This window comes from Siphateles boraxobius, unplaced genomic scaffold (genome assembly GCF_051911475.1).
Source record: "Siphateles boraxobius isolate OS27281-9 unplaced genomic scaffold, OSU_SipBor_1 33, whole genome shotgun sequence".
NCBI classification, from domain to species: domain Eukaryota; kingdom Metazoa; phylum Chordata; class Actinopteri; order Cypriniformes; family Leuciscidae; genus Siphateles; species Siphateles boraxobius.
In genome coordinates, this window is record NW_027508953.1 from 9,060,873 (window position 1) to 9,071,743 (window position 10,871).

The window sequence follows — 10,871 nt, forward strand, 5'->3', positions numbered from 1 at the left end:
TTTTCAAGATCAGCATTCTCAGGTTCCAGAAATGTTAGGCTATAAATGTATTTTATCCCAAGTTTTCACGTTTGTTCACATTCATGCTCTCACAGCATTGTTAGAATTAGTAAAAATGTTTATAAAAACCGGCCAACTGGTGATTTACACCGTTACGCCAACACTGATTTTTAGTTGTACTTGGTGCACATATGACCAACATGATATAAATGTAGGCTACATATAATATAACAAGCATTTGATCCCATGTTGATGATGCTACATGTCATAGGTCAAATTGTTAAAAGATTTTTTAACATGATGTATATAGAATGTTTATATAAAACACGTTAGCCTACCTAAAGTTTTTGTGTATAATGGTTTATAAATATATCATAATGTGCGTTATAATTGCATTACATCTTTTTATAAATAATTGTAACCGAAATTAAAATGCATTATAATGTATGCAGATTCCTTGTTACATCTGAAATTGGTTGTTTGTCATGTGTTTTAATGCATACTTTCTAAAGGTGTAACATAAGTATTATAATATGTTATAACTGTGGTTACAATTATTCATGAGAGCATACAGTGTATTATGAGATGAATTACAAGGCATTATTCATGCATTACATGTTTTGTTTATAATATCTTTTATAATATTTTATAGAATTTTACAGTATATATGTTTAGTAAAATGCTACTAAACAAGCATTTGATAGATTTGAAAATCAATTATAACATGGCTCAATGTAACAGTTGATTACATTTCAGACTATTTTGCCTGAAGGAAAAAGAAAACCAGATCCTCAACCCCCTCAACCTTCACTTTTTCTTTCTTTCTTTTTTTTTTTGATTGCACATATTTACAGACCATACATCACTACGGCTTCAAAGCAAGTGCTAAGTAAGGTGCTAAAGAAATGCATCGTCATGAGTAACATGTCAAAAGCCCTTCCGACAATCCAAAATCACCAAGCATATAACAAATACATTGGCCAATTTCTAACCAAGGTAAATTCTTATCAATCTAAATCAGTATGTAAACTTCTTGCCTTCTCCAAAGCTTAAAAATTCAACTTTAAGTCATTTTTAAGCTATCATAAATTATGACAAACTTAACAGCTGCAGGAATTACACAGTGGTGCAGTTGGTGGATGGTGCTGCCTTCATCTCTCTGGCCTCATTTGTCGGGCACTCAGAAGTCACCTGACAACGGAAAACCTGCTTATACGCCTGCCTGAAGTTCTCTGAGAGGAACGCATAAATAACAGGATTAACAGACGAGTTGCTGTAGGCCAGACAATGAGCCGCCACGCGGAGCACGAAGGATGCCTGGTTCAGGGGGAAGGAGCCAAACTCGACCCACAGGTGCACCACGTGATGAGGCAACCAGGACAGGCAGAAGACCACCACAACCACCAGAACTGTCTGAGCAGTCTGTCAAGAAAGGTGGAGAGACATTTCTGCTGGGTTTTTACTAAATAATAAACAATTAATAATTCAACAATTAACCATGAGATGATATTATATTTTAATATTTGAAGCAAGCACTCTTAATATTTCTTACCTTCTTTTTTGATGCCTCAGACTTTTTGGAGACATTTCTTAACTTTTTATGCAAATGATTCAGGACCTGAAGAGACATTGGCACATAATAATTTGAAATTAAAATATCTGATTGAAGGGTCAATGATTTGACACACTTTTTGTCCGAGTTATTTAAATATATATATATAAAAATACTATTGATACAAGTGAATTGAATAGACATTTTCTATAATGTTTACAATTTCTTAATATTTATTTTGATATACTTTGTGTGGCTTGAAGTAAAAAAAAAAATCTAACTGGTAAAAGAATAGAACATTAAATGATAGAAAATTAGTTACATTTAGTTACGATTAGTTAACATAATTAAGAAGTGGAGCAATTTTGTTTTAAATATTAATAATATTTGAAAACATTATGTTAGCCAAATCAAAGTGCAGACCAACATGCAGGATGCCATTTTGTTGTCATGTGACAAATGCATAAAATATATAATATAAAATAAACCCAGACACATTTTTTTCCTCTATATATATATATATATATATATATATATATATATATATATATATATATATATATATATTAAACATGACCATTCTAACTTGCCACATCTGTTTTAAATACGATTCCTGCTTTTTAATAATTTTGGACACTGATGTATCATTGATAGGCTATAGCCTACTTTAACAGATTCTAAACCAAATCCACATTTAATTATCCTTTAATAAGGACTATAATCAAAGCACATTACATGCAAACATTCATAATCAAGCCAAAATAAAAGACGAGCTACTAACCTTGGCATAACAGAAAGATATCAGAATCAACGGCAGCACATATCCAAAGACAAAAGTGCACACGATATAAATTTTCCTCCTGCTGTGATCTGGCCACACTTCCCAGCAAAACGTGCTGTTGTCATCACTTTCCACGATACCCTGATAGTAGGCAACCGGAGTGGCCATGGCGAAAGAGAGAGCCCAAATGATCAGCACCCCGATTAATGCATGCCTCTCAACTCGAATTGATGAGGATTTTCTGCAGTGCACTATGGCGATATACCTGTCCACCGACATGGCTGATAAGGTGAAGATGCTCACCAACATGGACACTGTGAAAAAGTAGTGGATAAACTTGCAAATGAAGGCACCCAGGATCCATGTGGGCAGCATGTAAACTGTTGACTGAAAGGGGATGCAGAAGAGCAGATAGGACAGATCTGCCACACTGAGGTTGAGGATGAAGATGTTGGTGGTGCTTCGTTGCTGTCCAGGTTTGCGTTGAGCCAGAACAGTGATAACCAGAGAGTTTCCCAGGACACCTAGAGTAAAGATGAGTCCAAAGATCAGAAGCGTGACGAAGTTGTCGGTGCCGATTCCAAATAAGGTTTTTTCAGGTGCCTCTAAGCCTATGTTTCCTTCAGGTCTGTCTAAATCACTGCCGTTTTGGATGTTCATCTTCAAAGTCAGATTATTTTGACGGTTCGTCGAGAAAACAAACTCTTCTGCAAATGGCTTTTTCTTGGTTAATCGATTCTCCAGAAGAGAGGGTTTGGTTAAAAAATCCTTTAAAGTTTACTGGTGTCCAACAGTCAGCAACGGGGTAGGAGTAAGGTGCTCTTTCAATTTTTTTATTTTTCACATTTTCATAACAAACAAAAATATGATAGGCTATTTATCAGAAATGATGTTTCTGATCATCCACATCACACTAACGGCGTTTACAGGTTCATGTTTTCTCCGGCAGGAGCTCTTGTGTTTGAGCTCGCGTTAGGTGTAGAAGAGCTGTTTTGCTGCCGCAATAAAATATTGCCTACGTGGACGTCACTGAGGTACCAATTTCCCAGCCTTGCTCACCCGTCCTCCTACATGAACATGGGAAAAGCGCAGGATCTATGATTCTAGTCCATCACCCCAACCTTTTTTCCCCTCTTCCACTACTGTACCATTACCAATAAGATCCCTTTCCACACTTATTCATTTACAGGTAATTTAAAGGGGTGAAGTAAACTTAATAGATACATTGTAGGCGTTTTGTTGAGACAGACATTCAAAGGCTATATGATATAAACATAAGCTACGTATACCAAAAAAAAAAAAAAAAAGTTAAAAAAGATTTCAACTAATTCAGAATAAAGTAAGGGATACTTCACCCCTCAAAAAATTTAGAGTATTTTATTATTATTACTCACCCCCATGTCGTTCCAAATCCGTAAGACTTTAATTCATCTTCGGTACACAAATGAAGATCTTTTTGATGAAATCTAAGCTTTCTGTCCCTCCATAGACAGCTACGTAACTGACATTTTGACGCATAAAACTAATCCATATGAATTGAGTGGCTTAGTTTAAATTTTCTGAAGAGACACAATCGCTTTTAAAGATGAACAGATTGATTTTATTCACATATAAACCTTCATCAGCTCACACATCAGTTGTGGTAAACGGAAGCTCAAGCATGTTCATTTGACGTGCGAGAACTAGTGAGGTTAATTCTTGTGTTACGCAGCACGTTTGAGCTTCGCAAGAGGTTTGTCCTCATGCATCAAGCAGGTTTGGTTGAGCTTCTGTTAATGTTTGCTGATCAATGTTTATATGTGAATAAAAGCCTAAATTCAATCTTATAAAGCAATTGTTTCCTCAAAAAACTTGGGCTAACCCACTCAATTCATATAAATTAGTTCTCTTTCATAGGTTCACTCAACGCTGCGGAAAGCGCAGTGGGATATTCTCTGAATGTGCCGATTGTCTGAAGCCTTATAGAATCACGCCAATTCATTGGCTGATGGCGTCCGCGCGATATGGCTCCGCCCCGACGCTCTTACGTCGCATCATTACATATTCGCGCGCGCGCCATCTGCTCCTCAGATTTCTCTACCTTCAGAGCGAAGCGGTCACGTTGCCCTTCGCTCGTGATTTTTCTGAGCTACAAATACATCTGGATTATTCTCGGCGCTTCTGCGACTGTTCAAGCGGAACTCTGTTTCTCCTTACGGTGAAGTTGCCATGGATTTCAGACGCTGTACTCCGCCATGTGCTCGTTACATCGCTAACGACGACCCACACAGTAAGTGCGTTAAGTGTTTGGGTTTTTCACATGCACGTGAGGCAGTTATAGGATCGTCTAAATGCAAATTCTGTGAAAATTTGTTGCTCAAAACCCTTAAATCGCGGCTCGCGGTCTTTGAGAGGGAATCATTCGTCTCCCCCTGTCGCGCTCCCGAGGCCTCTCGAGGATCCGCGACATGGGGACATCGGATGTAGAGCTTGAGGATGTGGAGTTCGAGCAGACGAGCCCCGCTCTTTCTCTCCCTCCCTCCCCTCGGCACGCGCGAGGCATGCCAGTCGAATTTTCACACGATTATTTGCGCCCCAGCCCGGGAGCACGCGACGCGGTTTCTTTCGGGCTGGAGGATATACTTTTTACCGAGGCTTCCGACTCCGAGGATTTCGGGCCTACTCTCGCCGACGAGGTTATCCCGCCGAGCGGCCAGGAAGCGCGGCCTACTGCGGCCTATGCGGAGCTCGTTGACGTGCTTTCGCGCGCTACGGAGAAGCTCACTATTGATTGGCCCGACGAGCCACGTGAGTCTCAGTCGTCGAAACTCGACGAAAGGCTTCTCAGTGGCCCTAATTCTAGGCCTCAACGGAGGAAGCTGCCATTTTTCAGTGATCTGCATCATGAGATTTCCAGATCCTGGAAGCAGCCTTTTTCTTCGCGCCTCACTAATGCGGCTGCTGCTGATTTCACCAACCTGGTAGGCTCTGTGGAACAGGGCTATTCAGCCATTCCGGCGATTGAGGAAACTTTAGCCGACCATCTTGCTCCGTCGTCTGCGCCGTCCTGGAAATCGCGCCCCCTCCTCCCTTCTAAAGCATGTAGGACTACTTCCTCTCTCATTGGGAAATCCTACATGGCGGCTGGGCAGGCAGGCATGACCCTGCACACTATGGCCATTCTCCAGGCCTACCAGGCGGACGTCCTGAAGGAAATGGACGAGGGCGACGGCGTGACTCCTGAAGCGGTCAAGGAGCTTCGTAAGGCTACGGATTTAGCCTTAAGAGCCACCAAGCATACCGCACGCGCTATAGGTCGCTCTATGGCTGGTTCTGTTGCGGTGGAGCGCCACTTGTGGCTTAATCTCACGGAGATCCGTGACAAAGAGAAGGTTTTCCTCTTGGACGCCCCCATTTCTCAAACGGGGTTGTTTGGTGAGGCGGTCAACACAGTGGTTGAGAAATTCCGCTCCTCCAAATCCCAATCGGCCGCGTTCAGACAGTTCATGCCCAGGAGGGCTAGGGAACCTTCTGCTCCCGCCCCGGTGCGACCCAGAGAACGTCCCTCTCATAGACCGGATTTCTCTTCCAGAAGAAGCGAACCAGGGCATCTCCCACCTACCACGGTTTGGGGAGCCCGCGGTCGCCCATTTCCCCGTCAACGGCCTCACAAGCGCCTCCAGTTGAGGCGGTCCGACAAACCGACTGCTCCGGCGGCCCAGAGCCGTTCCTGACCTTCCGGTCAGAAAAAGGAGAGCTCCTCTGCTTCCTCAAGGTTGGGTCAGACCGCACAAGCGTTTCTGCCCACCTCCCAGCTCTCCTTTCCTTGCCCTGTCACCTTCGCCACTCAGAGTGTCTCGAAGTGCAGGTCATATTTCACCTTCTCTACTCAGTCTGGTGCGGGAGGAAGGAGACGCTTTCTGCTTTCTCCCCTCACCCCCCACACTCTCTATAACTACCGGCCGCATCCTCGGAGGCACTTTCCGTTTTCCTCCGGAGCAGGCGGATCTGGTCACCATGACCCCAGGATCGATGCCTCCCATCACGTGCCAGGACGCCGATGGCCCTCCTGCACAGTCAACCTCTTTACTCCAGGAGCGTCAGCACGGCAACCTCACTCAGGTATGTCGTCTGCATTACAACATCCCTCCTCCTCTATCACATTTCCTTCCAGAGTGGGAGCGCTTACCAGGGGTATCGTCTTGGGTTCTTCGCCCAATTCGGTTCAGCTACACTCTTCAGTTTTGCCGCAATCCCCCCTGTTTCAACGGGGTGTTTCCTACTGTAGTAGACAGCGCCACTCAGGCTTCTGTACTTCAGCAGGAAATCTCTTCCCTCCTTCTCAAAGGAGCAATAGAGGAGATTACTCCAGGGGAAACCGAGCGGGGCTTTTACAGCCGTTACTTCCTGGTCCCGAAGAAGGGCGGCGGTTTGCGTCCCATACTGGACCTCCGCCGACTGAACTTCGCCCTTTACAAAGGGAAATTCAAAATGTTGACGCTGAAAAGCTATCATATCTCAGATTCGGCCAGGGGATTGGTTCGTGACGATAGACCTAAAGGATGCTTATTTTCACATCCAGGTTGTTCAGCGACACAGGCAGTTCCTCAGGTTCGCCGTTGGAGGAAGGGCGTTCCAGTACAGGGTCCTTCCCTTCGGCCTATCTCTGGCCCCGAGGACATTTACAAAGTGCATGGATGCAGCTCTGGCCCCATTGCGGCTCCAGGGCATCCGTGTTCTAAATTACCTAGACGATTGGCTCATTTTAGCCCAGTCCAGGAACCTAGTGGCCCACCACAGAGACATCGTTCTGAGTCATATCCAGTCTCTCGGTTTGAGGTTGAACTCGGAGAAGAGTGTTCTTGCTCCGGCTCAAAGCACCGTTTTCTTGGGGGTGCACATGGATTCCGTTCTCATGCAGGCCCGCTTGGCCCCTGCACGGATTTCCAGCCTGATGACATGCTTGGCTCGTTTTTTGCTAGGCCATCATGTGTCTGTGGGCACCTGCCGCAGGATGCTGGGCCTTATGGCCGCGGCCTCCTCCGTGCTACCGCTGGGCCTACTCCACATGAGACCCTTCATGTGGTGGGTGAAACTCTCAGGGGTTCGACCCTCCGGGTCAACCCTTCGCCTACTGAAGGTATCGCGCAGTTGCTTTCGAGCCCTGTCAGTTTGGCGGGACCCTCTTTTTCTTCGGAAAGGGATCAGCATGGGTGCGGTATCTCGTCGCCAGATGATTACGACGGATGCCTCTCTCACCGGCTGGGGAGCAGTTTTCGAGGGCAGACCAGCGTGTGGGGTCTGGACCGGAGAGGCTCTCTCTTGGCACATAAATTGCCTGGAGTTAAGAGCCGTTTTTCTGGCTCTGCATCATTTCCTCCCTCTTCTGGAGGGTCACCATGTCATTGTCAGAACAGACAACATGGCAGTGGTGTCTCATGTGAACCGGCAGGGAGGTTCTCGGTCGCGCACCCTAGACAGGCATGCGCGTCACCTTCTCCTGTGGTCTCAGAGCAGATTCCTATCTCTAAGAGCGGTTCATGTCCCAGGGGTTCTGAACCTCGCGGCAGATTTTCTGTCGAGACAGAAACTCAGATCGGGGGAATGGATGTTGAACCGCCAGACGATGGCCCTGATCTGGGAGGTTTTTGGAGAGGCGGAGGTGGACCTCTTTGCATCTCAAGAGTCGTCCCAATGCCCGCTTTGGTTCTCCCTGAGTCCCCCGGCCCCATTGGGGATAGATGCGTTCGCTCACCCTTGGCCAACGCAGAAACTCTATGCCTTCCCGCCCATCAAACTGATCCAGGCGGTCTTGGCCAGAGTGAGAGAGAGCGGAGTCCGCCTCCTCCTGGTAGCTCCGTTCTGGCCATCTCAGCCATGGTTTTCGGAGCTAATTCCTCTACTGGAATCTTCCCCCTGGAGGATCCCGGTCAGGGAAGATCTTCTGTCCCAGCTACAGGGCAGGATATGGCATCCTCGCCCAGACATGTGGAAGCTGTTCGTTTGGCCGATCAGAGGCCGTCGGCATTAAGCTCTGGTCTCCCAACTGACGTTCAGGAGACCATTGCGAGTGCTAGAGCCCCTTCTACAAGGAGATTATATTCTTCCAAATGGAGGGTGTTTGAGACTTGGTGCTTAGCACATGATAGGAGCCCAGTTAACTGCCCTGCTGGTTCAGTACTGGAATTCCTGCAGGAGAAGTTTGCTGCTGGAGCAGCCGCTACCACTCTCAGAGTTTATGTCGCGGCTATTGCAGCGCATAGGGAATCGGATGAGATTCCCCTGGGCAAATTAAGGTTAGTTTCTGCCTTCATGCGTGGGGTGAAGCGCCTGAAACCGGCTCGCTCCCCTAGAGTTCCCCCATGGGATCTTTCTGTTGTCTTAGATGGTTTGACGAAAGCCCCCTTTGAGCCCTTGGAGTCAGCTCCGGAGAGGATTCTGACTCTCAAGGTTTCTCTTTTGTTAGCTTTGTCCTCATTAAAGCGGGTGGGAGATTTACAAGCTCTTTCTGTTAGCGAGTCTTGCTTGGACTTTGCCCCTGGCCTGGTCAAAGTTTCCTTGAGGCCGAGACCAGGGTATGTCCCCAAGGTTCTTTCCTCAACTTTCCGCTCACAGGTAGTTAACCTTAACGCTTTCCACCCTCATCCATTTTCGTCTGAGGAAGATAGGAAGCTTAACTTGCTCTGCCCAGTTCGTTCTCTTAAGATATATGTAGACCGCTCAGGCGGTTGGAGGAAATCTAACCAGCTTCTGGTTTGCTTCGGTGCTAGCCGCCGTGGGCTTGCTGCATCAAAGCAGAGGATTTCTCACTGGGTCACAGAGGCTATCTCGTTGGCTTACGAGGTGCGTGGCTTGCCTTCACCTCTTAGCATTAAAGCACATTCCACCAGAAGTGTAGCATCTTCTCAAGCTCTTTTCAGAGGAGCACTTTTGGGGGATATTTGTGTTGCGGCAGGCTGGTCCTCTCCGCACACTTTTGTAAGGTTCTATAGCTTGGATCTTGACATGACCCCGGGTTCCCAGGTTCTTTCTGTTTGAACTCATTTCGGTCGTTGTTTCTTTTATCTACCAGTTATAAAAGCGCTCTGGCTTGGCGAGTTTGGTAGTCCGTTCCCACTGCGCTTTCCGCAGCGTTGAGTGAACCTATGAAAGAGAACGTCTCTGGTTACTTGCGTAACCTATGTTCTCTGAATAGGGAACGAGACGCTGCGTTAGCGGCCAAGCTCCTCGCGCTGCTGACAGTTCCTTTTCGGCAGAGAAATCTGAGGAGCAGATGGCGCGCGCGCGAATATGTAATGATGCGACGTAAGAGCGTCGGGGCGGAGCCATATCGTGCGGACGCCATCAGCCAATGAATTGGCGTGATTCTATAAGGCTTCAGACAATCGGCACATTCAGAGAATATCCCACTGCGCTTTCCGCAGCGTCTCGTTCCCTATTCAGAGAACATAGGTTACGCAAATAACCAGAGACGTTTTAAAATTTCTTTATGAACTTTTTGAAGCGTCAAAGTGACAGTTGTGTAGCTGTCTATGGAGGGACAGAAAGGTCTCAGATTTCATCAAAAAAATCTTCATTTGTGTTCCGAAGATGAACGAAAGTCTTACGGGTTTGGAACGACATGAGGGTGAGTAATTTATTCATTTATTCAATTCATTTTTGGGTGAATTAAGCCTTTAATTATTCCCCTGCCAGCATTTTTTTTTAAGTTGCCAGCCAGTGCCAGCCTTTTTGATAATTTTCATAAATGTTTCATGGAAAGAGTTAAAAGTATGTTTTATTTTAACATATAAATACATTAGGTAATGCATATTATAGCTTAGAAATGCTTTAAACATTTATTTAAATGACTTTTTATTAATCACAAAATGTACATTATAAGTTTATCGAAGTGCGCTAAACAGACCCCAGCAATCAGATGTCCCATAGCCATAGCAACAGCTGCTTGAGCATTTTCCATTCAGGAACAGGAGAGGAAAAGACAAAACTGTCCTTATCATTTTTATATATCAAAAATATAACCACAAAAATAATTATTATGATTTTCATCTTGAACTTCTTGTACTTGGCAGAGGTGCTTACTTTCAAATTTTGCTCAGCTCTTGCTTTCAAATGGCTGTCAATGCATTTAGTAATAGCAAAGTCCCTTTAAAGTCCCCTGGTGAAAAATCAAGTTTTTAATGTTATTTATGCTAGGTGGTGTTTTTAATATGCTTTAGGACAAACCATGTGCAAATTCATGTCAACACCATTGCTGAGTATTTTCTCCTTAAAACTGCAGTGAACCAAAGACAGTCTCAAAAACGCGCTTTGAAATCTCTGGTGTTTCTGACGTCACAAACTACCTTGTAACCAATCATGTCAATGTGTTGATCGTCAACGAGTGGATCTCTGAGCTGGTGCGAATGAGTGGGGCTTATTTGCATATTCATAGAACTGCTTATACTAAATGAGGCAATGTTGTAGAGTTGCATTCAAGCTATTTTAAGGCATTTTGTCAAGGAAAAAAACGTATAAACATGTAATTTTGGTGATCAAAGATGAGTTAAGGAATACAAT

General features: G+C 45.0%; 2 protein-coding genes across 2 annotated transcripts; one reads left to right on the top strand and one right to left on the bottom strand.

Annotated features, from left to right (window-relative positions):
* Positions 1–344: 344 nt before the first annotated feature.
* Positions 345–2,993, bottom strand: galr1a (galanin receptor 1a). The gene is made up of 3 exons (XM_077195359.1): positions 2,334–2,993; positions 1,553–1,618; positions 345–1,422 (listed from the first exon to the last, which is right to left on the bottom strand). Exons 1-3 carry the CDS (start codon positions 2,991–2,993, stop codon positions 1,117–1,119), a joined length of 1,032 nt encoding a protein of 343 aa, XP_077051474.1. The 3' UTR covers positions 345–1,116.
* Positions 2,994–4,780: 1,787 nt separating this feature from the next.
* On the top strand, positions 4,781–9,350 carry LOC143701489 (uncharacterized). The gene is made up of 4 exons (XM_077194818.1): positions 4,781–5,857; positions 5,905–6,092; positions 6,206–7,611; positions 7,957–9,350. Exons 1-4 carry the CDS (start codon positions 4,781–4,783, stop codon positions 9,348–9,350), a joined length of 4,065 nt encoding a protein of 1,354 aa, XP_077050933.1.
* The last annotated feature ends 1,521 nt before the right edge of the window (positions 9,351–10,871 follow it).